The 25,243-nt window shown below is 52.7% G+C and overlaps 15 protein-coding genes across 15 annotated transcripts; 9 read left to right on the top strand and 6 right to left on the bottom strand.

Moving 5' to 3' along the window:
* Nucleotides 1-2,137: 2,137 nt before the first annotated feature.
* Nucleotides 2,138-3,070, top strand: LOC116163301 (histone H1.2-like). Its single transcript, XM_031477180.1, has one exon. The coding sequence runs from the start codon at nt 2,234-2,236 to the stop codon at nt 3,017-3,019; it is 786 nt and encodes a 261-aa protein (XP_031333040.1). The 5' UTR covers nt 2,138-2,233; the 3' UTR covers nt 3,020-3,070.
* Nucleotides 3,071-3,480: 410 nt separating this feature from the next.
* LOC116163313 (histone H3) lies at nt 3,481-4,041 on the bottom strand. Its single transcript, XM_031477191.1, has one exon. The coding sequence runs from the start codon at nt 3,955-3,957 to the stop codon at nt 3,547-3,549; it is 411 nt and encodes a 136-aa protein (XP_031333051.1). The 5' UTR covers nt 3,958-4,041; the 3' UTR covers nt 3,481-3,546.
* A 92-nt stretch (nt 4,042-4,133) lies between these two features.
* On the top strand, nt 4,134-4,628 carry LOC116163308 (histone H4-like). Its single transcript, XM_031477187.1, has one exon. The coding sequence runs from the start codon at nt 4,242-4,244 to the stop codon at nt 4,551-4,553; it is 312 nt and encodes a 103-aa protein (XP_031333047.1). The 5' UTR covers nt 4,134-4,241; the 3' UTR covers nt 4,554-4,628.
* A 424-nt stretch (nt 4,629-5,052) lies between these two features.
* LOC116163302 (histone H2A) lies at nt 5,053-5,581 on the bottom strand. The gene has a single exon (XM_031477181.1). It carries the CDS (start codon nt 5,480-5,482, stop codon nt 5,108-5,110), a length of 375 nt encoding a protein of 124 aa, XP_031333041.1. The 5' UTR covers nt 5,483-5,581; the 3' UTR covers nt 5,053-5,107.
* Nucleotides 5,582-5,714: 133 nt separating this feature from the next.
* On the top strand, nt 5,715-6,208 carry LOC116163306 (histone H2B). Its single transcript, XM_031477185.1, has one exon. It carries the CDS (start codon nt 5,771-5,773, stop codon nt 6,140-6,142), a length of 372 nt encoding a protein of 123 aa, XP_031333045.1. The 5' UTR covers nt 5,715-5,770; the 3' UTR covers nt 6,143-6,208.
* A 2,219-nt stretch (nt 6,209-8,427) lies between these two features.
* On the top strand, nt 8,428-9,360 carry LOC116163300 (histone H1.2-like). The gene has a single exon (XM_031477179.1). It carries the CDS (start codon nt 8,524-8,526, stop codon nt 9,307-9,309), a length of 786 nt encoding a protein of 261 aa, XP_031333039.1. The 5' UTR covers nt 8,428-8,523; the 3' UTR covers nt 9,310-9,360.
* A 410-nt stretch (nt 9,361-9,770) lies between these two features.
* LOC116163312 (histone H3) lies at nt 9,771-10,331 on the bottom strand. Its single transcript, XM_031477190.1, has one exon. It carries the CDS (start codon nt 10,245-10,247, stop codon nt 9,837-9,839), a length of 411 nt encoding a protein of 136 aa, XP_031333050.1. The 5' UTR covers nt 10,248-10,331; the 3' UTR covers nt 9,771-9,836.
* Nucleotides 10,332-15,098: 4,767 nt separating this feature from the next.
* LOC116163309 (histone H4-like) lies at nt 15,099-15,583 on the top strand. Its single transcript, XM_031477188.1, has one exon. It carries the CDS (start codon nt 15,197-15,199, stop codon nt 15,506-15,508), a length of 312 nt encoding a protein of 103 aa, XP_031333048.1. The 5' UTR covers nt 15,099-15,196; the 3' UTR covers nt 15,509-15,583.
* Nucleotides 15,584-16,007: 424 nt separating this feature from the next.
* Nucleotides 16,008-16,536, bottom strand: LOC116163304 (histone H2A). Its single transcript, XM_031477183.1, has one exon. The coding sequence runs from the start codon at nt 16,435-16,437 to the stop codon at nt 16,063-16,065; it is 375 nt and encodes a 124-aa protein (XP_031333043.1). The 5' UTR covers nt 16,438-16,536; the 3' UTR covers nt 16,008-16,062.
* A 132-nt stretch (nt 16,537-16,668) lies between these two features.
* LOC116163305 (histone H2B) lies at nt 16,669-17,163 on the top strand. The gene has a single exon (XM_031477184.1). It carries the CDS (start codon nt 16,726-16,728, stop codon nt 17,095-17,097), a length of 372 nt encoding a protein of 123 aa, XP_031333044.1. The 5' UTR covers nt 16,669-16,725; the 3' UTR covers nt 17,098-17,163.
* Nucleotides 17,164-19,388: 2,225 nt separating this feature from the next.
* On the top strand, nt 19,389-20,321 carry LOC116163299 (histone H1.2-like). The gene has a single exon (XM_031477178.1). The coding sequence runs from the start codon at nt 19,485-19,487 to the stop codon at nt 20,268-20,270; it is 786 nt and encodes a 261-aa protein (XP_031333038.1). The 5' UTR covers nt 19,389-19,484; the 3' UTR covers nt 20,271-20,321.
* Nucleotides 20,322-20,731: 410 nt separating this feature from the next.
* On the bottom strand, nt 20,732-21,295 carry LOC116163310 (histone H3). The gene has a single exon (XM_031477189.1). The coding sequence runs from the start codon at nt 21,209-21,211 to the stop codon at nt 20,801-20,803; it is 411 nt and encodes a 136-aa protein (XP_031333049.1). The 5' UTR covers nt 21,212-21,295; the 3' UTR covers nt 20,732-20,800.
* Nucleotides 21,296-21,387: 92 nt separating this feature from the next.
* LOC116163307 (histone H4-like) lies at nt 21,388-21,878 on the top strand. The gene has a single exon (XM_031477186.1). It carries the CDS (start codon nt 21,496-21,498, stop codon nt 21,805-21,807), a length of 312 nt encoding a protein of 103 aa, XP_031333046.1. The 5' UTR covers nt 21,388-21,495; the 3' UTR covers nt 21,808-21,878.
* A 427-nt stretch (nt 21,879-22,305) lies between these two features.
* On the bottom strand, nt 22,306-22,834 carry LOC116163303 (histone H2A). The gene has a single exon (XM_031477182.1). It carries the CDS (start codon nt 22,733-22,735, stop codon nt 22,361-22,363), a length of 375 nt encoding a protein of 124 aa, XP_031333042.1. The 5' UTR covers nt 22,736-22,834; the 3' UTR covers nt 22,306-22,360.
* A 132-nt stretch (nt 22,835-22,966) lies between these two features.
* On the top strand, nt 22,967-23,461 carry LOC116163797 (histone H2B). Its single transcript, XM_031477913.1, has one exon. It carries the CDS (start codon nt 23,024-23,026, stop codon nt 23,393-23,395), a length of 372 nt encoding a protein of 123 aa, XP_031333773.1. The 5' UTR covers nt 22,967-23,023; the 3' UTR covers nt 23,396-23,461.
* Nucleotides 23,462-25,243: the final 1,782 nt, after the last annotated feature.

Raw genomic sequence — 25,243 nt, 5'->3', positions numbered from 1 at the left:
CGTATGGTATGAGTAATTACTAAGTAATTAGTAAACGACGCTTTATATTTTATGTAGGTATTATAAAATTTATAATTCCCAATCCCAAACCGTGACCATCTGGATTAAGAAATAAATAATATTTACATTTTTCAACGTAACATAAGGTATTTAGTATTTATGAACTGTGTGTGCAATTGCAAATAATTCGTTCATTCAAGACAATTCATTCGAATGAATTACTTGTCCACTATCGAATTATTCGAATGGTTTGCGACTATCGAATAGTTCGATAGTTTTCATTCGAATGCGCGCATCACTAGTTATGCCAGTCCTTTCGTCGTTTTCGTAGGTAATTGCACAAGTGCGTCAAAGTTACCGATAATTTTTTTTGAAAGCATGTCTAAAAGCTGGAAGAGTTTATTTTCTATTTTGGCGAAATTAACAAAATATGAAAATTGACCGAATGCAGTTTTTTACTGACAATACGCTTGATTGCAAAATTATCGGGTTTATTTTGACGCGCGAGTGTAATTTGGGCGGCAAATAAACATTACCCACTTGTCTACTTGTCCAATATGGAGTTGCCACTAATATGAAATGTGCAAGTATCGCAGGGCTCTTTCGCTTTCTACGATGCAATTACCGCTGTAATTGAGGGATAATCGTACGCTTCATATGGGATTTATGACATAGTATGAGGAAAATATTCGAAATAATACACACGCCGCGCCAAGGAAAAATTTGCAAGTTCGGCGTTGCCGGATCGAACGGAACGTAAAGAAAATGCATGATCGACTTTCCCGTTTGGCTCCATTACGTTTGTTTGCGTCTTAGAGAGAGTGAGAGAGAGAGAGAGAGTATCAAGTTCATTTCCGGAGATAGTGATTCAAAAGGTGCAGAATCGGCATCGCGCTTCCGCTTACGCCTACCTCTCGCTCTCTCCGATGGCGATTCTTTCAATACGCTTGATTCACGCTACGCGCCTTTCCGTGTTCCGCGAAACGAACGACGCTGGGCGCCGATAATGTCCTTTTTCGAATTGGGATTGGGTTATTTACGTAATTTAATCATCTCCATTAGGAAATCGGACCGGAAAGTTGAGCAATCGCTTTCGCGAGACGTTTACGGCACCATTTTCTTATCTGACAAAAAAGAAAGGCTTGCAGAATTGCGCACGATGACGTGAACCTACGGCCAGGCGGGCGCCAAACGTTCGCGTCTCCGATTGCGAGTGACGCTAATCGGGAATAAAATTGGCCATCCGCACTTTCCGATTCGCAATAAGGGTCTTTATCAATCTCGAGGTGGTACGCAAAGGTGACGGTTCGGCATGTCGCCGTTACGACGGCCGAACCTTAGTATCGCTATCCTATTTTGTCGTCAAAGGTCGACGGCGAAATTGCCGCGGATAGGTTTGCGTTAGCGGCCGATTTGGCGGGCAAAAAGTTCCCCCGCTCGATCGTCGTAAATAAGAGAAGGCAAAACGAAGCATCGGGAGAGACTTTCATTTCGGCAACGTTTCGGGTACACGTCGGTTAATCGTAGGAAGAGAGATCGCAATTTTTCTTCCTCGGCCGCTTACGAAGGCCGCGGCCCGTCCGGCAAAGCGAGACCGTACCATTTTCGTTTCTTCGACGTGGAATATCGGGAAGACTACCTTTATGCGAAGTCGTTACGGGAGGCCCATCGTCGCGCCATCGTCCCGTGCGAACGTCGCGGAGCGGTGCTATTGCGACGGGGGACCGACGGGACCGTCGTCGTTTCGTCTAGATAGATCTGGGCGTCGAAGGGAAGCGTACTTCCGGAACGCCCGGTTCTCGCCGGCGTCTCGACGACTCGGCGAAGGTAGGTCGGCGCTTTTTCGACTCGCCGCCTCCGTCGGTTAGGGTGCGCGCCGGAGGCGCGGGCCGCCCGACAGCGCGTCGCGAATCGAGTAGTCGAGAGACCGGTCCTTCGGCGGGCGAGACGCGACGGGCGGACGCCGAAACGGCGGGCTGTTCGGCGTCGCGGTCGTCGAAACGGAAGCATCTCGAGCAAGGGAACCGTTGAAGGAGAAGACGGCTCGCGCGCCGCTGTTCGCGGGGATTCCGTAAGCGGTCCGAGCGCTTCGAGGGGGTTACCGAGATTCGAACGCGACTCTCATACAAACGCACGTTCTAACTCAGCGCGGTATCCTCGGCGACGTTTTTTTTATCATACGTCATAACATTATAATATATATACGATCTCATCTTCCCCGACGAGCGTAATCATGGCAGACACGGCGGTCGCGAATCAGGCGTCGGAAGCGTCTACCGGTGGCGGGGGAGCCTCTCCTCCCGCCGCCGCCAAGAAGGCGGTCGCGAGCTCCTCGCAGCAGCAGAAGAAGGGAACGAAGGGGGGCGCCCGCTCGAAGCCGTCCCATCCTCCGACGGCCGACATGGTCAACGGGGCGATCAAGAGTCTCAAGGAGCGCGGCGGATCCTCGCTTCAGGCGATCAAGAAGTACCTCGTGACGACGTACAAGATCGACGCCGAAAAGATGGCGCCGTTCATTAAGAAGTACATCAAGGGGGCGGTCGCCTCCGGCGCCCTAATCCAAACGAAGGGCAAAGGCGCGTCGGGATCCTTCAAGCTGGCGGCCGACGCGGCCTCTCCGTCTTCCGGCGGTTCGGCGGCGAAGGGAAGGAAAAAGAGGGTCGCGGCGGCGGTGGCCGCGACGAAACGCCAGAAGGCCGCGGTCTCCCCCGCGAAGAAGGCCTCGCCCGCGGCGTCGGTGAAGAAACCGAAATCGTCCCCGAAGAAAAAGAAGGCGCCGGCGACCGCATCTCCCCAGAGGAAGGTGGCAAAGGCGGCGGCCGCGAAGAAGAGGACCGGCGCGTCGGCGTCTTCCGCTCCGGAGACGCAGGCGGCGGCCGCCTCCTCTCCGTCGAAGCCGAAGTCTCCCTCGAAGGCCAAGAAGACGACGAAGGTGCCCACGAAAAAGCCGAAGGCCCCCAAACCGAAGAAGGCGAAGCAGACGAAAAAACCGGCGACCGGCTCGCCCAAGAAGAAATAATTTCGCGGCGAGGAGACGCCTCTCGAACACAAATAAATGGCCCTTTTCAGGGCCACAATTTAGAGATTTACAAGAGAGAAAGAACCGGTCTAAACCTACGAACACATCGAGGCCGTCTTATAGGTTCGTGTAGGTGAGATTAGGTTAGGGGGTAGTAATCGAACGGAGTAGAACGAGTGAGGTTAGATGTTACACGGGACAAGTCCAAGATCAACGCATCGACCGCTTTTCGAAATATCTGTCTATTTATTCTATACGTAGATCGTTTCACGAAGGTGGTGCAACTCGAGCGATGATAATTACAATCGGGCCGCCCGCCATCCCCCGAACAAAACGCGCGGATTATATTTAAGACCGGCCTTCCCTCCGAACGAAATAATAAGAAATTTTTAAAAGTAACACGCGACTGGTAAGTATACGAGCGGGTTCTATTTTTTCTTTCTTATCTTACAAAGTCGGTGGTGGTTCTTAAAAGAACCGTTTTTTTTTCTTCTAAAATCTCCTCCGGCCTTTCCTCCTCCTCCTCCTTAGGCGCGCTCGCCGCGAATGCGTCTCGCCAGTTGGATGTCCTTGGGCATGATCGTGACTCGTTTCGCGTGAATGGCGCAGAGGTTGGTGTCTTCGAAAAGGCCCACCAAATACGCCTCGCTCGCTTCCTGTAACGCCATCACCGCGGAACTCTGGAAACGTAGATCGGTCTTGAAGTCCTGGGCGATCTCGCGCACCAATCTCTGGAAGGGAAGCTTGCGAATGAGCAACTCCGTGCTCTTCTGATAACGGCGAATCTCGCGAAGCGCCACCGTACCGGGACGGTACCTATGGGGCTTCTTGACGCCGCCCGTGGCGGGAGCGCTTTTGCGAGCGGCCTTGGTCGCCAACTGCTTACGGGGCGCCTTGCCGCCGGTGGATTTGCGAGCGGTCTGCTTGGTTCTGGCCATGATCGATAATAATAATGACGACTGGACGAATGAAGCGCAACAAAAGAGAGACGACGGTGCACTGACGGGAGAAATATTTTCGCTCGGCGTTTTATGACCGCGCCACGCTTCGCGATTGGCGAACGCGAGGTTCGAGGGGGCGTGCCGACTTTTAGAGGATAAAAACGTTCCGTCGCAAGGCGGGAAGGTTAGTGATCGCTTCGCATTCGTACAGGGAGGAGGACATCTCGCCCTATACATTTACACTTTTTTTTTTGACTACATTTCAATCGACAGACGCAATAATGACCGGACGCGGCAAGGGCGGCAAAGGTCTCGGAAAGGGAGGCGCGAAACGTCATCGCAAGGTGCTCCGCGATAACATTCAGGGAATAACGAAACCCGCCATTCGACGTCTGGCCCGGCGTGGAGGGGTCAAGCGCATCTCCGGTCTGATCTACGAAGAGACGCGAGGGGTTCTTAAGGTCTTCCTGGAGAACGTCATCCGCGACGCGGTCACCTACACGGAACACGCCAAGCGGAAGACCGTCCCCGCCATGGACGTCGTGTACGCGTTGAAGAGACAGGGTCGCACGCTATACGGTTTCGGCGGTTAAATTCGACGACCATCCAGAGCGGACGTAGCGAGACATTCGACAAAAAAAAAAAAACGGTTCTTTTCAGAACCACCAGAAGATTTTACATGAGAAAATTTGAGAAAGAGGCATAACCGAATCGTGTCGTTGCGTAATATCTCGCAACCTTGGAACTTCCCGTACAAAGTCGCCATAAACGGACGAGAAACTCGACAATCGCGATATGTTTAAAATAAGGTGGACCGTCGGCGACAAACCCTCCCCATTTCGTTACTCGATTTCGGTTTATCAATAAACGATAACGTAACGCGAAAAACAGAACGGTTAATCGGCGAAATGCGAGTTACGTACAAACTCACTTTCTCTCTCTCTCTCTCTCTCTCCCTCCTACACACGCCGGCCGTTAAAGAGCCAATTAACAAATTATAGACACATGCTACACAAACTGTGGTAATTTGAATAAAAATAAAAGTTAAGTTTTTGTCGCATTTCTCTTTTTTCTATTTTGAATTTAAAGTGGTGGCCCTGAGAAGGGCCGATTGATTTTTACGATCGGTGAGACGTCGTCGAACTTCTTACGCCTTTTTTTCGGTCTTCTTTGGCAAGAGTACCGCCTGAATGTTAGGGAGAACGCCACCCTGGGCGATGGTGACGCCCGACAGGAGCTTGTTCAATTCCTCGTCGTTTCTAATGGCGAGTTGCAGGTGGCGCGGTATGATACGCGTCTTTTTGTTGTCTCTAGCGGCGTTGCCGGCCAATTCGAGCACTTCGGCGGCCAGGTACTCCATGACGGCGGCGAGGTAGACGGGAGCGCCGGCGCCGACTCGCTCCGCGTAATTTCCCTTCCTCAGCAGCCTGTGAATCCTTCCGACGGGAAATTGAAGTCCCGCCCTGCTCGACCTAGACTTCGCCTTTCCCTTGACTTTACCGCCCTTGCCGCGACCGGACATTGTGAAATGTTATATCGAGTAAAAACGAAATGGATTAGACGAGTAAATTTGTCAACGTGCTGAGTAACGCTCACTTGCGATCGTCAATGGAAACTGACGGAGCGAAATGCGCCACGAGCGCTTATGTAGGCGACTTTGTCGTCCAATGGGGTGATTGGGGCGTGCTTTCGAGTACCGCGCGAAGTCGGTAAGTAGGTGAGTAATATCCGGGGATCGCTCAGTTTTCACCTGGCGTCCGTGCGGTACGGTTGAAATTTTAACACTTTTTCTTCGCGCAATTTGCAAAATATGCCACCGAAAACTAGCGGAAAGGCCGCCAAGAAGGCGGGAAAGGCCCAGAAGAACATTTCGAAGTCCGATAAGAAGAAAAAGCGAAGGAGGAAGGAGAGCTACGCCATCTACATCTACAAGGTTCTCAAGCAGGTGCATCCCGATACCGGCATCAGCAGTAAGGCGATGAGCATCATGAACAGCTTCGTCAACGATATTTTCGAGCGCATCGCGGCGGAGGCGTCCCGTCTCGCGCATTACAACAAGCGTTCGACGATAACGAGTCGGGAAATTCAGACCGCCGTCAGGCTCCTGTTGCCCGGAGAGCTCGCCAAGCACGCCGTCAGCGAAGGAACCAAGGCGGTGACCAAGTACACGAGCTCCAAGTAAGAGGTCCCGTTCGTCTGTCTTGTCGTTTGCTGGAACAAAAATAAAAACGGTTCTTTTCAGAACCACGAGTTCATTTTCACGAGAGAAAGTAAAGAATTTACGTGCGATTTTAAAAAAATGCCGACCAATAGATGGAATATTTTGGGGGTACGTTCCGTTAACCGTAGATTACGCCACGTGTAGGCCGTAAGCTTAAAGATAGAGGTATTTGTGATTAAAATGCCAAAGTAATAGACTACATTTATAACCGGTAATCGAAGAGGTACAAATTTTCTGAAGCGATTATAAGTTACCGTCCACTCATTAGATATGCACTTTTGCGACAATGCGTAAACTGTATTCCGTCGCCTTTTTTTTCGAATAATCATACGAGCCCTGCGGATTGCGCGCGTCCCTAATAATGCATTTCATCGTCAATGATAGGGAACTTCCTAATCGATGGCGCGGTACCGTTATGCCAGTCCTTTCGTCGTTTTCGTAGGTAATTGCACAAGTGCGTCAAAGTTACCGATAATTTTTTTTGAAAGCATGTCTAAAAGCTGGAAGAGTTTATTTTCTATTTTGGCGAAATTAACAAAATATGAAAATTGACCGAATGCAGTTTTTTACTGACAATACGCTTGATTGCAAAATTATCGGGTTTATTTTGACGCGCGAGTGTAATTTGGGCGGCAAATAAACATTACCCACTTGTCTACTTGTCCAATATGGAGTTGCCACTAATATGAAATGTGCAAGTATCGCAGGGCTCTTTCGCTTTCTACGATGCAATTACCGCTGTAATTGAGGGATAATCGTACGCTTCATATGGGATTTATGACATAGTATGAGGAAAATATTCGAAATAATACACACGCCGCGCCAAGGAAAAATTTGCAAGTTCGGCGTTGCCGGATCGAACGGAACGTAAAGAAAATGCATGATCGACTTTCCCGTTTGGCTCCATTACGTTTGTTTGCGTCTTAGAGAGAGTGAGAGAGAGAGAGAGTATCAAGTTCATTTCCGGAGATAGTGATTCAAAAGGTGCAGAATCGGCATCGCGCTTCCGCTTACGCCTACCTCTCGCTCTCTCCGATGGCGATTCTTTCAATACGCTTGATTCACGCTACGCGCCTTTCCGTGTTCCGCGAAACGAACGACGCTGGGCGCCGATAATGTCCTTTTTCGAATTGGGATTGGGTTATTTACGTAATTTAATCATCTCCATTAGGAAATCGGACCGGAAAGTTGAGCAATCGCTTTCGCGAGACGTTTACGGCACCATTTTCTTATCTGACAAAAAAGAAAGGCTTGCAGAATTGCGCACGATGACGTGAACCTACGGCCAGGCGGGCGCCAAACGTTCGCGTCTCCGATTGCGAGTGACGCTAATCGGGAATAAAATTGGCCATCCGCACTTTCCGATTCGCAATAAGGGTCTTTATCAATCTCGAGGTGGTACGCAAAGGTGACGGTTCGGCATGTCGCCGTTACGACGGCCGAACCTTAGTATCGCTATCCTATTTTGTCGTCAAAGGTCGACGGCGAAATTGCCGCGGATAGGTTTGCGTTAGCGGCCGATTTGGCGGGCAAAAAGTTCCCCCGCTCGATCGTCGTAAATAAGAGAAGGCAAAACGAAGCATCGGGAGAGACTTTCATTTCGGCAACGTTTCGGGTACACGTCGGTTAATCGTAGGAAGAGAGATCGCAATTTTTCTTCCTCGGCCGCTTACGAAGGCCGCGGCCCGTCCGGCAAAGCGAGACCGTACCATTTTCGTTTCTTCGACGTGGAATATCGGGAAGACTACCTTTATGCGAAGTCGTTACGGGAGGCCCATCGTCGCGCCATCGTCCCGTGCGAACGTCGCGGAGCGGTGCTATTGCGACGGGGGACCGACGGGACCGTCGTCGTTTCGTCTAGATAGATCTGGGCGTCGAAGGGAAGCGTACTTCCGGAACGCCCGGTTCTCGCCGGCGTCTCGACGACTCGGCGAAGGTAGGTCGGCGCTTTTTCGACTCGCCGCCTCCGTCGGTTAGGGTGCGCGCCGGAGGCGCGGGCCGCCCGACAGCGCGTCGCGAATCGAGTAGTCGAGAGACCGGTCCTTCGGCGGGCGAGACGCGACGGGCGGACGCCGAAACGGCGGGCTGTTCGGCGTCGCGGTCGTCGAAACGGAAGCATCTCGAGCAAGGGAACCGTTGAAGGAGAAGACGGCTCGCGCGCCGCTGTTCGCGGGGATTCCGTAAGCGGTCCGAGCGCTTCGAGGGGGTTACCGAGATTCGAACGCGACTCTCATACAAACGCACGTTCTAACTCAGCGCGGTATCCTCGGCGACGTTTTTTTTATCATACGTCATAACATTATAATATATATACGATCTCATCTTCCCCGACGAGCGTAATCATGGCAGACACGGCGGTCGCGAATCAGGCGTCGGAAGCGTCTACCGGTGGCGGGGGAGCCTCTCCTCCCGCCGCCGCCAAGAAGGCGGTCGCGAGCTCCTCGCAGCAGCAGAAGAAGGGAACGAAGGGGGGCGCCCGCTCGAAGCCGTCCCATCCTCCGACGGCCGACATGGTCAACGGGGCGATCAAGAGTCTCAAGGAGCGCGGCGGATCCTCGCTTCAGGCGATCAAGAAGTACCTCGTGACGACGTACAAGATCGACGCCGAAAAGATGGCGCCGTTCATTAAGAAGTACATCAAGGGGGCGGTCGCCTCCGGCGCCCTAATCCAAACGAAGGGCAAAGGCGCGTCGGGATCCTTCAAGCTGGCGGCCGACGCGGCCTCTCCGTCTTCCGGCGGTTCGGCGGCGAAGGGAAGGAAAAAGAGGGTCGCGGCGGCGGTGGCCGCGACGAAACGCCAGAAGGCCGCGGTCTCCCCCGCGAAGAAGGCCTCGCCCGCGGCGTCGGTGAAGAAACCGAAATCGTCCCCGAAGAAAAAGAAGGCGCCGGCGACCGCATCTCCCCAGAGGAAGGTGGCAAAGGCGGCGGCCGCGAAGAAGAGGACCGGCGCGTCGGCGTCTTCCGCTCCGGAGACGCAGGCGGCGGCCGCCTCCTCTCCGTCGAAGCCGAAGTCTCCCTCGAAGGCCAAGAAGACGACGAAGGTGCCCACGAAAAAGCCGAAGGCCCCCAAACCGAAGAAGGCGAAGCAGACGAAAAAACCGGCGACCGGCTCGCCCAAGAAGAAATAATTTCGCGGCGAGGAGACGCCTCTCGAACACAAATAAATGGCCCTTTTCAGGGCCACAATTTAGAGATTTACAAGAGAGAAAGAACCGGTCTAAACCTACGAACACATCGAGGCCGTCTTATAGGTTCGTGTAGGTGAGATTAGGTTAGGGGGTAGTAATCGAACGGAGTAGAACGAGTGAGGTTAGATGTTACACGGGACAAGTCCAAGATCAACGCATCGACCGCTTTTCGAAATATCTGTCTATTTATTCTATACGTAGATCGTTTCACGAAGGTGGTGCAACTCGAGCGATGATAATTACAATCGGGCCGCCCGCCATCCCCCGAACAAAACGCGCGGATTATATTTAAGACCGGCCTTCCCTCCGAACGAAATAATAAGAAATTTTTAAAAGTAACACGCGACTGGTAAGTATACGAGCGGGTTCTATTTTTTCTTTCTTATCTTACAAAGTCGGTGGTGGTTCTTAAAAGAACCGTTTTTTTTTCTTCTAAAATCTCCTCCGGCCTTTCCTCCTCCTCCTCCTTAGGCGCGCTCGCCGCGAATGCGTCTCGCCAGTTGGATGTCCTTGGGCATGATCGTGACTCGTTTCGCGTGAATGGCGCAGAGGTTGGTGTCTTCGAAAAGGCCCACCAAATACGCCTCGCTCGCTTCCTGTAACGCCATCACCGCGGAACTCTGGAAACGTAGATCGGTCTTGAAGTCCTGGGCGATCTCGCGCACCAATCTCTGGAAGGGAAGCTTGCGAATGAGCAACTCCGTGCTCTTCTGATAACGGCGAATCTCGCGAAGCGCCACCGTACCGGGACGGTACCTATGGGGCTTCTTGACGCCGCCCGTGGCGGGAGCGCTTTTGCGAGCGGCCTTGGTCGCCAACTGCTTACGGGGCGCCTTGCCGCCGGTGGATTTGCGAGCGGTCTGCTTGGTTCTGGCCATGATCGATAATAATAATGACGACTGGACGAATGAAGCGCAACAAAAGAGAGACGACGGTGCACTGACGGGAGAAATATTTTCGCTCGGCGTTTTATGACCGCGCCACGCTTCGCGATTGGCGAACGCGAGGTTCGAGGGGGCGTGCCGACTTTTAGAGGATAAAAACGTTCCGTCGCAAGGCGGGAAAGCATCTGACTCTGAGCACTCGTTCAGACCAGACCACCTGCATCGGCTTTAACCGCACACGCGATTTCAACCGACGAACCGACTTCGGATCGGTTCATCTTCCGACCGCGAGAGGCAGTGAAGCGATCGAGAGAGAGAAGGAACGCCCACGACCAGACCGAAGAGGCACGAAGTAACGGAAAGGTGCTCTTTTCAGAGCAGGATGTCCCCTGGTGGGACAACCAACCCCAAACCCGTTGCCGCCGCCGCCACAGCGATGGAAACCACCGTCACGGACGTCCAGCGCACCGCCCTCATCCTCCCCTCATCAGCTCCGACGCCGCCTCCGGCACCGTCAACGAAGGAAACATCCCTCCTTCGACCAGCACCACCTCCACCGAAAGGCCAGCAACAGAAGAAGAGGCGCAAGAGGACGACCGATCCCGATGAATCATCGGACATGGACACCGGCAACGAGACCACCACCAGCGTCCGTACGTACTCGAGCATCGCCGCCCCAACAGCCCCAACCGCCGCCGCCCCGCAGCGACCACAACAAGCAACCCCGAAGAAGCCAAGGATCCCGCCGATCTACGTCGAAGAGATCCGGAACTTCATCACCCACGCGCGCAACCTAAAGGTCATCCTCCGGAAGACCGTCAACATTGTCGCCGTGGGGAAAGGAGCCCGCATCGTCGCCGATAGCCCGGACGAGTTCCGCGCGATCCAAGATTACTTGCGGAAAAGCTTGCTGGAATTCCACACATACGCCCTACCATCGGAAAGGGAACTCAAAGTCGCAATCCGAGGTCTGGCAACCACCATCACCCCCGACGAGATCGCCGAAGAGCTCACCGACCGCGGATTCAGCCCTACCTACGTGACCAAGATCCAGGGCAAAGGTAGAGAGCACAGCAACACTTTCCTCGTCACCCTGAAAAACCTGCCGGGCGCGTCCAAGGTGTACGAGATCACGGAGATGCTGTACTGCTGTCGCCTGAAAGTTGAAGCCTTCCGCACCAGCCGCCAAGTTCCGCAGTGCTTCGCCTGCCAAAGGTTCGGCCACTCGAGCGTCAACTGCGGTTACACGCCCCGATGCGTCCGTTGCGCCAAAAACCACCTGGCGTCGGACTGCAGAAGAAGCCAAGAGGAGAGGCCCACCTGTGCGAACTGCTCCGGAACCCATCCCGCCAACTACCGGGGATGCCCCTCCTACCTCGCAGCGGCGAACAAACGCAACAGGCGCACCGAGGAACCACTTTTGGCCACCGAGACAACAGCACCCGTGCAGGCAGTCCCTACCGTCGCCCCACGCGTCGACAGATCGCCCGGCCCCGACCCCTCTACATCCGAAGACGACGACCCCGATTGGCAGCCAGTGAAGAAAAGAGGGAAGAAGTCCAGGAGGAAGAAGAGAAACACACCCGACACCCGACAGCAGCAACCGGCACCAACCGCCACCGGAAGCGCGCGCCCAACCCCGACACCGATCTCCCCACCAAGCACACCACCTGCACCACCGGTCCGCCTCGGCAAACCGACGAAATCAGCACCCATCGCACCAGCACCGACATACACCGTCACCGCTCCCCAAGCACCACAGCACAACCACCCTACGCCACACCACACCATCTCCGCTATGGGCTACAACATCCACCTCCACAAAATCCAGGGATGGATCGAGCGGATTGCCTCCGCACACTCAGCCGGACACAGCATAATCCCGCTGCTGTTTGCGGCATTCGGCGAGATTTTCACGCCCCAACATGGATAAGACGAGGACAAGGAAGACCACTACCACCCTGCTGCAATGGAACATCAACGGCCTACGCACAAAAACCGTACAACTCAAACACATCCTTCGAACCTACAACGTCGACATCGCCATGATCGGGGAAACACACCTGTCCGACAAAACATCACTCCACATCCCCAACTACACCATCTACAGACGAGATCGACCGTTAGCAGCAGGGCAGCAGGCAGCCGGAGGCACCGCTCTGATAGTTCACCGACGAGTGGTGCACAGGCCGATCGACCTACCTACCAACTCACTCGAGGCCACCGGCATCGAAACAAAGCTGGGCGACCTTACCGGCAACGTCGTAGTGGTCTACCGCAGTCCGCGCAACAACATCGTCCTGCAAGACCTGGACGACGTCATGGCACTCGCGGACCATACCATCCTTGCCGGAGATCTAAACTCTAAGCATCCCAGCTGGGGCTCCACCACGACCAATACCTCCGGACGATCGCTTTACGCCCATTCCGAAAGGAAGGGGTACGAAATCATCGCTCCCGATCATCCAACACACATACCGGGCGACCCCGCACACCAACCAGACGTACTCGACGTAACGGTATTGCAGGCGATTCCGTACCCGTACGAGTTCGACATCGTCCAGGACTGGAGTTCCGATCACCTTCCCATCGTCATGACCCTTCACACGAAGCCGTCCGTCACCATACCCCCGAACACCAGGAAGATCACCAACTGGAAGAAGTTTAACGAACATCTCCAGAGAAGCATACCGTCCGGGAACCCCGACATCCGCACCCCGGCCGACCTAGACGAAAAAGTGCAGATCCTGACGACCAAACTTCAACAGGCGCTGGCCGCGGCCACCAAACAAGTCCCGGCCAAGAAGGCGAATCAGCTCCCTCAGTATCTCAAGGAGGAGATTAGAGAGAAAAGGAGACTCGTTCGGCGATGGCAACTCACCCGAGACCCTAACATAAAGAGACAGGTCAATGCCAAACAAGCCGCCCTCAAAAGTGCCATCCAGGACTTCAACAACAAATCCTGGAACGAGCACGTCGAGGAAACCATGACCCGATGCGGAAACGTCTTCCAAATCGGTCGTGCGCTTACCTCCAGAAAACCGCCGGCGTACCCCCTGAAGGGCCCAAACGGACACCGTTACGGCGCAAAGGAAAAGGCAGAGATCTTCGCCGAAACCCTTCGAGCGAACTTCACCCCGTTCCCCGTCGAGGACGAAGAACACAACAGACAAGTGGAAGAAGAGCTCGAAGGACTCCTCGCCGCCCGCGCGGAAAACGAACTTGCGTTCGTACCTCCGACGGAAGTCCGCACCATCATCCTCAAACAAAGACCTCGAAAAGCGCCCGGAGCCGACGGCATAACATATAGAGCCCTACAGAACATCACACGCCCAACGCTCGCCTACATCACGAGAGTGTTTAACGCCGCGATAGCGTTAGGACACTTCCCAACAAGCTGGAAGAAGGCGATTGTGATAATGCTACCGAAGCCCGGGAAAGATCTAGCCGAACCCCAGAGCTATCGACCCATATCCCTCCTACCGGCCCTGGGGAAGATTTTCGAGAGAGTACTGCTGGCCAAATTGCAACCAAACATAAGGCCCGAACAGTTCGGGTTTCGCAGAGAGCACTCGACAACGTTGCAAATCATCCGCTTGGTAGACGCCGTCGCCGAAGCCTACAACAGAGGTCAAGTCACAGTGGCCGCGTCGTTCGATAACGAAAAGGCATTCGACAAAGTGTGGACGACAGGCCTGCTCGTCAAGATGCACCGAACCCAAAACATACCCGCCTCGTTCACCAGGCTTCTCCACAGCTACCTTTCGAACCGAACCTTCCGGGTCAAAATAGAAGACCAGCTGTCGGAAGAGACGCCTGCCGCCGCGGGAGTGCCACAAGGAGGATGCCTATCGCCAGCACTGTTCAACATGTACGTGAACGACATCCCCCAAGCCCCCAACGTCAACATCGCCCTATATGCGGACGATCTCCTCGTCTTCTCGAGTTCAAGACTCCCGGACACGGCAACGAGACGAGTTCAGACGGCCATTGACCAAACGCTACGTTGGACAGGCCGCTGGCGGCTTAGACTAAACCCCTCCAAGACCCAGGCCATAATGTTTACCGGTCGCCGAACGACCGAGTTCACGAAGCTAAGGATGAACGGAGAGAGACTGGAATGGGCGGGCACCATCCGGTACCTCGGAGTCCTAATCGACCGGCGACTAAATTTCACGCAACACGCAGCAGACACGATCGCCAAAGGACGGAGGGCAAGATCCAGGTTGTACCCCCTACTATCATCACCAGCGCTGGCGCCAACAACGAAGGTACACCTGGTCAAGAGCTACGTTCGCCCCGTGCTGACATACGCCTCTGCAGGCTGGAAGGCGTATGTTTCGAAGTCCAACTCCACCGCATTGGAAGCGGTACAATCCACCGCGCTGCGCGCGATTACCAGAGCCCCCTACTTTGTTTCGAACACCACCATCAGGCAGGACCTGCAAATGGACACCCTCGCCGAACACACTCGATCGCTGGCCGAAAAAGTATACCAACGAATGGACAACTCTGACCTCCAGCACATCAAAGACATCGCTCCTGTGGCTGGTACAAGCGGCCAAGGAGGGTGCTGCAGGAAAACGAATAATCCTCAACCACTCTAGTTCCCACCAACCGCGTCAGCAAGAGGTGACGCAGCCCGTTGGAACCCTTGCCTAACAATCCTCACTGGTGGAACAGAGATGGAAATAGGACATCGCTCCAAGAGCAACACGCACACCCTCAGAAACAACAAACAAGACTACATGAACAACTAACCAGCAAGCAGTAAAAGCTAAACAGCTAGGGCTGCTGAAATATGGATGGCCTGCGGCCATCCAGCTCACCAAACGAAGGCGGGAAGGTTAGTGATCGCTTCGCATTCGTACAGGGAGGAGGACATCTCGCCCTATACATTTACACTTTTTTTTTTGACTACATTTCAATCGACAGACGCAATAATGACCGGACGCGGCAAGGGCGGCAAAGGTCTCGGAAAGGGAGGCGCGAAACGTCATCGCAAGGTGCTCCGCGATAACATTCAGGGAATAACGAAACCCGCCATTCGACGTCTGGCCCGGCGTGGAGGGGTCAAGCGCATCTCCGGTCTGATCTACGAAGAGACGCGAGGGGTTCTTAAGGTCTTCCTGGAGAACGTCATCCGCGACGCGGTCACCTACACGGAACACGCCAAGCGGAAGACCGTCCCCGCCATGGACGTCGTGTACGCGTTGAAGAGACAGGGTCGCACGCTATACGGTTTCGGCGGTTAAATTCGACGACCATCCAGAGCGGACGTAGCGAGACATTCGACAAAAAAAAAAAAACGGTTCTTTTCAGAACCACCAGAAGATTTTACATGAGAAAATTTGAGAAAGAGGCATAACCGAATCGTGTCGTTGCGTAATATCTCGCAACCTTGGAACTTCCCGTACAAAGTCGCCATAAACGGACGAGAAACTCGACAATCGCGATATGTTTAAAATAAGGTGGACCGTCGGCGACAAACCCTCCCCATTTCGTTACTCGATTTCGGTTTATCAATAAACGATAACGTAACGCGAAAAACAGAACGGTTAATCGGCGAAATGCGAGTTACGTACAAACTCACTTTCTCTCTCTCTCTCTCTCTCTCCCTCCTACACACGCCGGCCGTTAAAGAGCCAATTAACAAATTATAGACACATGCTACACAAACTGTGGTAATTTGAATAAAAATAAAAGTTAAGTTTTTGTCGCATTTCTCTTTTTTCTATTTTGAATTTAAAGTGGTGGCCCTGAGAAGGGCCGATTGATTTTTACGATCGGTGAGACGTCGTCGAACTTCTTACGCCTTTTTTTCGGTCTTCTTTGGCAAGAGTACCGCCTGAATGTTAGGGAGAACGCCACCCTGGGCGATGGTGACGCCCGACAGGAGCTTGTTCAATTCCTCGTCGTTTCTAATGGCGAGTTGCAGGTGGCGCGGTATGATACGCGTCTTTTTGTTGTCTCTAGCGGCGTTGCCGGCCAATTCGAGCACTTCGGCGGCCAGGTACTCCATGACGGCGGCGAGGTAGACGGGAGCGCCGGCGCCGACTCGCTCCGCGTAATTTCCCTTCCTCAGCAGCCTGTGAATCCTTCCGACGGGAAATTGAAGTCCCGCCCTGCTCGACCTAGACTTCGCCTTTCCCTTGACTTTACCGCCCTTGCCGCGACCGGACATTGTGAAATGTTATATCGAGTAAAAACGAAATGGATTAGACGAGTAAATTTGTCAACGTGCTGAGTAACGCTCACTTGCGATCGTCAATGGAAACTGACGGAGCGAAATGCGCCACGAGCGCTTATGTAGGCGACTTTGTCGTCCAATGGGGTGATTGGGGCGTGCTTTCGAGTACCGCGCGAAGTCGGTAAGTAGGTGAGTAATATCCGGGGATCGCTCAGTTTTCACCTGGCGTCCGTGCGGTACGGTTGAAATTTTAACACTTTTTCTTCGCGCAATTTGCAAAATATGCCACCGAAAACTAGCGGAAAGGCCGCCAAGAAGGCGGGAAAGGCCCAGAAGAACATTTCGAAGTCCGATAAGAAGAAAAAGCGAAGGAGGAAGGAGAGCTACGCCATCTACATCTACAAGGTTCTCAAGCAGGTGCATCCCGATACCGGCATCAGCAGTAAGGCGATGAGCATCATGAACAGCTTCGTCAACGATATTTTCGAGCGCATCGCGGCGGAGGCGTCCCGTCTCGCGCATTACAACAAGCGTTCGACGATAACGAGTCGGGAAATTCAGACCGCCGTCAGGCTCCTGTTGCCCGGAGAGCTCGCCAAGCACGCCGTCAGCGAAGGAACCAAGGCGGTGACCAAGTACACGAGCTCCAAGTAAGAGGTCCCGTTCGTCTGTCTTGTCGTTTGCTGGAACAAAAATAAAAACGGTTCTTTTCAGAACCACGAGTTCATTTTCACGAGAGAAAGTAAAGAATTTACGTGCGATTTTAAAAAAATGCCGACCAATAGATGGAATATTTTGGGGGTACGTTCCGTTAACCGTAGATTACGCCACGTGTAGGCCGTAAGCTTAAAGATAGAGGTATTTGTGATTAAAATGCCAAAGTAATAGACTACATTTATAACCGGTAATCGAAGAGGTACAAATTTTCTGAAGCGATTATAAGTTACCGTCCACTCATTAGATATGCACTTTTGCGACAATGCGTAAACTGTATTCCGTCGCCTTTTTTTTCGAATAATCATACGAGCCCTGCGGATTGCGCGCGTCCCTAATAATGCATTTCATCGTCAATGATAGGGAACTTCCTAATCGATGGCGCGGTACCGTTATGCCAGTCCTTTCGTCGTTTTCGTAGGTAATTGCACAAGTGCGTCAAAGTTACCGATAATTTTTTTTGAAAGCATGTCTAAAAGCTGGAAGAGTTTATTTTCTATTTTGGCGAAATTAACAAAATATGAAAATTGACCGAATGCAGTTTTTTACTGACAATACGCTTGATTGCAAAATTATCGGGTTTATTTTGACGCGCGAGTGTAATTTGGGCGGCAAATAAACATTACCCACTTGTCTACTTGTCCAATATGGAGTTGCCACTAATATGAAATGTGCAAGTATCGCAGGGCTCTTTCGCTTTCTACGATGCAATTACCGCTGTAATTGAGGGATAATCGTACGCTTCATATGGGATTTATGACATAGTATGAGGAAAATATTCGAAATAATACACCCGCCGCGCCAAGGAAAAATTTGCAAGTTCGGCGTTGCCGGATCGAACGGAACGTAAAGAAAATGCATGATCGACTTTCCCGTTTGGCTCCATTACGTTTGTTTGCGTCTTAGAGAGAGTGAGAGAGAGAGAGAGAGAGAGTATCAAGTTCATTTCCGGAGATAGTGATTCAAAAGGTGCAGAATCGGCATCGCGCTTCCGCTTACGCCTACCTCTCGCTCTCTCCGATGGCGATTCTTTCAATACGCTTGATTCACGCTACGCGCCTTTCCGTGTTCCGCGAAACGAACGACGCTGGGCGCCGATAATGTCCTTTTTCGAATTGGGATTGGGTTATTTACGTAATTTAATCATCTCCATTAGGAAATCGGACCGGAAAGTTGAGCAATCGCTTTCGCGAGACGTTTACGGCACCATTTTCTTATCTGACAAAAAAGAAAGGCTTGCAGAATTGCGCACGATGACGTGAACCTACGGCCAGGCGGGCGCCAAACGTTCGCGTCTCCGATTGCGAGTGACGCTAATCGGGAATAAAATTGGCCATCCGCACTTTCCGATTCGCAATAAGGGTCTTTATCAATCTCGAGGTGGTACGCAAAGGTGACGGTTCGGCATGTCGCCGTTACGACGGCCGAACCTTAGTATCGCTATCCTATTTTGTCGTCAAAGGTCGACGGCGAAATTGCCGCGGATAGGTTTGCGTTAGCGGCCGATTTGGCGGGCAAAAAGTTCCCCCGCTCGATCGTCGTAAATAAGAGAAGGCAAAACGAAGCATCGGGAGAGACTTTCATTTCGGCAACGTTTCGGGTACACGTCGGTTAATCGTAGGAAGAGAGATCGCAATTTTTCTTCCTCGGCCGCTTACGAAGGCCGCGGCCCGTCCGGCAAAGCGAGACCGTACCATTTTCGTTTCTTCGACGTGGAATATCGGGAAGACTACCTTTATGCGAAGTCGTTACGGGAGGCCCATCGTCGCGCCATCGTCCCGTGCGAACGTCGCGGAGCGGTGCTATTGCGACGGGGGACCGACGGGACCGTCGTCGTTTCGTCTAGATAGATCTGGGCGTCGAAGGGAAGCGTACTTCCGGAACGCCCGGTTCTCGCCGGCGTCTCGACGACTCGGCGAAGGTAGGTCGGCGCTTTTTCGACTCGCCGCCTCCGTCGGTTAGGGTGCGCGCCGGAGGCGCGGGCCGCCCGACAGCGCGTCGCGAATCGAGTAGTCGAGAGACCGGTCCTTCGGCGGGCGAGACGCGACGGGCGGACGCCGAAACGGCGGGCTGTTCGGCGTCGCGGTCGTCGAAACGGAAGCATCTCGAGCAAGGGAACCGTTGAAGGAGAAGACGGCTCGCGCGCCGCTGTTCGCGGGGATTCCGTAAGCGGTCCGAGCGCTTCGAGGGGGTTACCGAGATTCGAACGCGACTCTCATACAAACGCACGTTCTAACTCAGCGCGGTATCCTCGGCGACGTTTTTTTTATCATACGTCATAACATTATAATATATATACGATCTCATCTTCCCCGACGAGCGTAATCATGGCAGACACGGCGGTCGCGAATCAGGCGTCGGAAGCGTCTACCGGTGGCGGGGGAGCCTCTCCTCCCGCCGCCGCCAAGAAGGCGGTCGCGAGCTCCTCGCAGCAGCAGAAGAAGGGAACGAAGGGGGGCGCCCGCTCGAAGCCGTCCCATCCTCCGACGGCCGACATGGTCAACGGGGCGATCAAGAGTCTCAAGGAGCGCGGCGGATCCTCGCTTCAGGCGATCAAGAAGTACCTCGTGACGACGTACAAGATCGACGCCGAAAAGATGGCGCCGTTCATTAAGAAGTACATCAAGGGGGCGGTCGCCTCCGGCGCCCTAATCCAAACGAAGGGCAAAGGCGCGTCGGGATCCTTCAAGCTGGCGGCCGACGCGGCCTCTCCGTCTTCCGGCGGTTCGGCGGCGAAGGGAAGGAAAAAGAGGGTCGCGGCGGCGGTGGCCGCGACGAAACGCCAGAAGGCCGCGGTCTCCCCCGCGAAGAAGGCCTCGCCCGCGGCGTCGGTGAAGAAACCGAAATCGTCCCCGAAGAAAAAGAAGGCGCCGGCGACCGCATCTCCCCAGAGGAAGGTGGCAAAGGCGGCGGCCGCGAAGAAGAGGACCGGCGCGTCGGCGTCTTCCGCTCCGGAGACGCAGGCGGCGGCCGCCTCCTCTCCGTCGAAGCCGAAGTCTCCCTCGAAGGCCAAGAAGACGACGAAGGTGCCCACGAAAAAGCCGAAGGCCCCCAAACCGAAGAAGGCGAAGCAGACGAAAAAACCGGCGACCGGCTCGCCCAAGAAGAAATAATTTCGCGGCGAGGAGACGCCTCTCGAACACAAATAAATGGCCCTTTTCAGGGCCACAATTTAGAGATTTACAAGAGAGAAAGAACCGGTCTAAACCTACGAACACATCGAGGCCGTCTTATAGGTTCGTGTAGGTGAGATTAGGTTAGGGGGTAGTAATCGAACGGAGTAGAACGAGTGAGGTTAGATGTTACACGGGACAAGTCCAAGATCAACGCATCGACCGCTTTTCGAAATATCTGTCTATTTATTCTATACGTAGATCGTTTCACGAAGGTGGTGCAACTCGAGCGATGATAATTACAATCGGGCCGCCCGCCATCCCCCGAACAAAACGCGCGGATTATATTTAAGACCGGCCTTCCCTCCGAACGAAATAATAAGAAATGTTTAAAAGTAACACGCGACTGGTAAGTATACGAGCGGGTTCTATTTTTTCTTTCTTATCTTACAAAGTCGGTGGTGGTTCTTAAAAGAACCGTTTTTTTTTCTTCTAAAATCTCCTCCGGCCTTTCCTCCTCCTCCTCCTCCTTAGGCGCGCTCGCCGCGAATGCGTCTCGCCAGTTGGATGTCCTTGGGCATGATCGTGACTCGTTTCGCGTGAATGGCGCAGAGGTTGGTGTCTTCGAAAAGGCCCACCAAATACGCCTCGCTCGCTTCCTGTAACGCCATCACCGCGGAACTCTGGAAACGTAGATCGGTCTTGAAGTCCTGGGCGATCTCGCGCACCAATCTCTGGAAGGGAAGCTTGCGAATGAGCAACTCCGTGCTCTTCTGATAACGGCGAATCTCGCGAAGCGCCACCGTACCGGGACGGTACCTATGGGGCTTCTTGACGCCGCCCGTGGCGGGAGCGCTTTTGCGAGCGGCCTTGGTCGCCAACTGCTTACGGGGCGCCTTGCCGCCGGTGGATTTGCGAGCGGTCTGCTTGGTTCTGGCCATGATCGATAATAATAATGACGACTGGACGAATGAAGCGCAACAAAAGAGAGACGACGGTGCACTGACGGGAGAAATATTTTCGCTCGGCGTTTTATGACCGCGCCACGCTTCGCGATTGGCGAACGCGAGGTTCGAGGGGGCGTGCCGACTTTTAGAGGATAAAAACGTTCCGTCGCAAGGCGGGAAGGTTAGTGATCGCTTCGCATTCGTACAGGGAGGAGGACATCTCGCCCTATACATTTACACTTTTTTTTTTGACTACATTTCAATCGACAGACGCAATAATGACCGGACGCGGCAAGGGCGGCAAAGGTCTCGGAAAGGGAGGCGCGAAACGTCATCGCAAGGTGCTCCGCGATAACATTCAGGGAATAACGAAACCCGCCATTCGACGTCTGGCCCGGCGTGGAGGGGTCAAGCGCATCTCCGGTCTGATCTACGAAGAGACGCGAGGGGTTCTTAAGGTCTTCCTGGAGAACGTCATCCGCGACGCGGTCACCTACACGGAACACGCCAAGCGGAAGACCGTCCCCGCCATGGACGTCGTGTACGCGTTGAAGAGACAGGGTCGCACGCTATACGGTTTCGGCGGTTAAATTCGACGACCATCCAGAGCGGACGTAGCGAGACATTCGACAAAAAAAAAAAACGGTTCTTTTCAGAACCACCAGAAGATTTTACATGAGAAAATTTGAGAAAGAGGCATAACCGAATCGTGTCGTTGCGTAATATCTCGCAACCTTGGAACTTCCCGTACAAAGTCGCCATAAACGGACGAGAAACTCGACAATCGCGATATGTTTAAAATAAGGTGGACCGTCGGCGACAAACCCTCCCCATTTCGTTACTCGATTTCGGTTTATCAATAAACGATAACGTAACGCGAAAAACAGAACGGTTAATCGGCGAAATGCGAGTTACGTACAAACTCACTTTCTCTCTCTCTCTCTCTCTCTCCCTCCTACACACGCCGGCCGTTAAAGAGCCAATTAACAAATTATAGACACATGCTACACAAACTGTGGTAATTTGAATAAAAATAAAAGTTAAGTTTTTGTCGCATTTCTCTTTTTTCTATTTTGAATTTAAAGTGGTGGCCCTGAGAAGGGCCGATTGATTTTTACGATCGGTGAGACGTCGTCGAACTTCTTACGCCTTTTTTTCGGTCTTCTTTGGCAAGAGTACCGCCTGAATGTTAGGGAGAACGCCACCCTGGGCGATGGTGACGCCCGACAGGAGCTTGTTCAATTCCTCGTCGTTTCTAATGGCGAGTTGCAGGTGGCGCGGTATGATACGCGTCTTTTTGTTGTCTCTAGCGGCGTTGCCGGCCAATTCGAGCACTTCGGCGGCCAGGTACTCCATGACGGCGGCGAGGTAGACGGGAGCGCCGGCGCCGACTCGCTCCGCGTAATTTCCCTTCCTCAGCAGCCTGTGAATCCTTCCGACGGGAAATTGAAGTCCCGCCCTGCTCGACCTAGACTTCGCCTTTCCCTTGACTTTACCGCCCTTGCCGCGACCGGACATTGTGAAATGTTATATCGAGTAAAAACGAAATGGATTAGACGAGTAAATTTGTCAACGTGCTGAGTAACGCTCACTTGCGATCGTCAATGGAAACTGACGGAGCGAAATGCGCCACGAGCGCTTATGTAGGCGACTTTGTCGTCCAATGGGGTGATTGGGGCGTGCTTTCGAGTACCGCGCGAAGTCGGTAAGTAGGTGAGTAATATCCGGGGATCGCTCAGTTTTCACCTGGCGTCCGTGCGGTACGGTTGAAATTTTAACACTTTTTCTTCGCGCAATTTGCAAAATATGCCACCGAAAACTAGCGGAAAGGCCGCCAAGAAGGCGGGAAAGGCCCAGAAGAACATTTCGAAGTCCGATAAGAAGAAAAAGCGAAGGAGGAAGGAGAGCTACGCCATCTACATCTACAAGGTTCTCAAGCAGGTGCATCCCGATACCGGCATCAGCAGTAAGGCGATGAGCATCATGAACAGCTTCGTCAACGATATTTTCGAGCGCATCGCGGCGGAGGCGTCCCGTCTCGCGCATTACAACAAGCGTTCGACGATAACGAGTCGGGAAATTCAGACCGCCGTCAGGCTCCTGTTGCCCGGAGAGCTCGCCAAGCACGCCGTCAGCGAAGGAACCAAGGCGGTGACCAAGTACACGAGCTCCAAGTAAGAGGTCCCGTTCGTCTGTCTTGTCGTTTGCTGGAACAAAAATAAAAACGGTTCTTTTCAGAACCACGAGTTCATTTTCACGAGAGAAAGTAAAGAATTTACGTGCGATTTTAAAAAAATGCCGACCAATAGATGGAATATTTTGGGGGTACGTTCCGTTAACCGTAGATTACGCCACGTGTAGGCCGTAAGCTTAAAGATAGAGGTATTTGTGATTAAAATGCCAAAGTAATAGACTACATTTATAACCGGTAATCGAAGAGGTACAAATTTTCTGAAGCGATTATAAGTTACCGTCCACTCATTAGATATGCACTTTTGCGACAATGCGTAAACTGTATTCCGTCGCCTTTTTTTTCGAATAATCATACGAGCCCTGCGGATTGCGCGCGTCCCTAATAATGCATTTCATCGTCAATGATAGGGAACTTCCTAATCGATGGCGCGGTACCGTTATGCCAGTCCTTTCGTCGTTTTCGTAGGTAATTGCACAAGTGCGTCAAAGTTACCGATAATTTTTTTTGAAAGCATGTCTAAAAGCTGGAAGAGTTTATTTTCTATTTTGGCGAAATTAACAAAATATGAAAATTGACCGAATGCAGTTTTTTACTGACAATACGCTTGATTGCAAAATTATCGGGTTTATTTTGACGCGCGAGTGTAATTTGGGCGGCAAATAAACATTACCCACTTGTCTACTTGTCCAATATGGAGTTGCCACTAATATGAAATGTGCAAGTATCGCAGGGCTCTTTCGCTTTCTACGATGCAATTACCGCTGTAATTGAGGGATAATCGTACGCTTCATATGGGATTTATGACATAGTATGAGGAAAATATTCGAAATAATACACACGCCGCGCCAAGGAAAAATTTGCAAGTTCGGCGTTGCCGGATCGAACGGAACGTAAAGAAAATGCATGATCGACTTTCCCGTTTGGCTCCATTACGTTTGTTTGCGTCTTAGAGAGAGTGAGAGAGAGAGAGAGTATCAAGTTCATTTCCGGAGATAGTGATTCAAAAGGTGCAGAATCGGCATCGCGCTTCCGCTTACGCCTACCTCTCGCTCTCTCCGATGGCGATTCTTTCAATACGCTTGATTCACGCTACGCGCCTTTCCGTGTTCCGCGAAACGAACGACGCTGGGCGCCGATAATGTCCTTTTTCGAATTGGGATTGGGTTATTTACGTAATTTAATCATCTCCATTAGGAAATCGGACCGGAAAGTTGAGCAATCGCTTTCGCGAGACGTTTACGGCACCATTTTCTTATCTGACAAAAAAGAAAGGCTTGCAGAATTGCGCACGATGACGTGAACCTACGGCCAGGCGGGCGCCAAACGTTCGCGTCTCCGATTGCGAGTGACGCTAATCGGGAATAAAATTGGCCATCCGCACTTTCCGATTCGCAATAAGGGTCTTTATCAATCTCGAGGTGGTACGCAAAGGTGACGGTTCGGCATGTCGCCGTTACGACGGCCGAACCTTAGTATCGCTATCCTATTTTGTCGTCAAAGGTCGACGGCGAAATTGCCGCGGATAGGTTTGCGTTAGCGGCCGATTTGGCGGGCAAAAAGTTCCCCCGCTCGATCGTCGTAAATAAGAGAAGGCAAAACGAAGCATCGGGAGAGACTTTCATTTCGGCAACGTTTCGGGTACACGTCGGTTAATCGTAGGAAGAGAGATCGCAATTTTTCTTCCTCGGCCGCTTACGAAGGCCGCGGCCCGTCCGGCAAAGCGAGACCGTACCATTTTCGTTTCTTCGACGTGGAATATCGGGAAGACTACCTTTATGCGAAGTCGTTACGGGAGGCCCATCGTCGCGCCATCGTCCCGTGCGAACGTCGCG

Source organism: Photinus pyralis, unplaced genomic scaffold, assembly GCF_008802855.1.
Source record: "Photinus pyralis isolate 1611_PpyrPB1 unplaced genomic scaffold, Ppyr1.3 Ppyr1.4_LG2, whole genome shotgun sequence".
NCBI lineage: Eukaryota > Metazoa > Arthropoda > Insecta > Coleoptera > Lampyridae > Photinus > Photinus pyralis.
The sequence above is the reverse complement of the archived record's forward strand: the minus strand, read 5'-3'. Positions and strand labels throughout refer to the sequence as shown.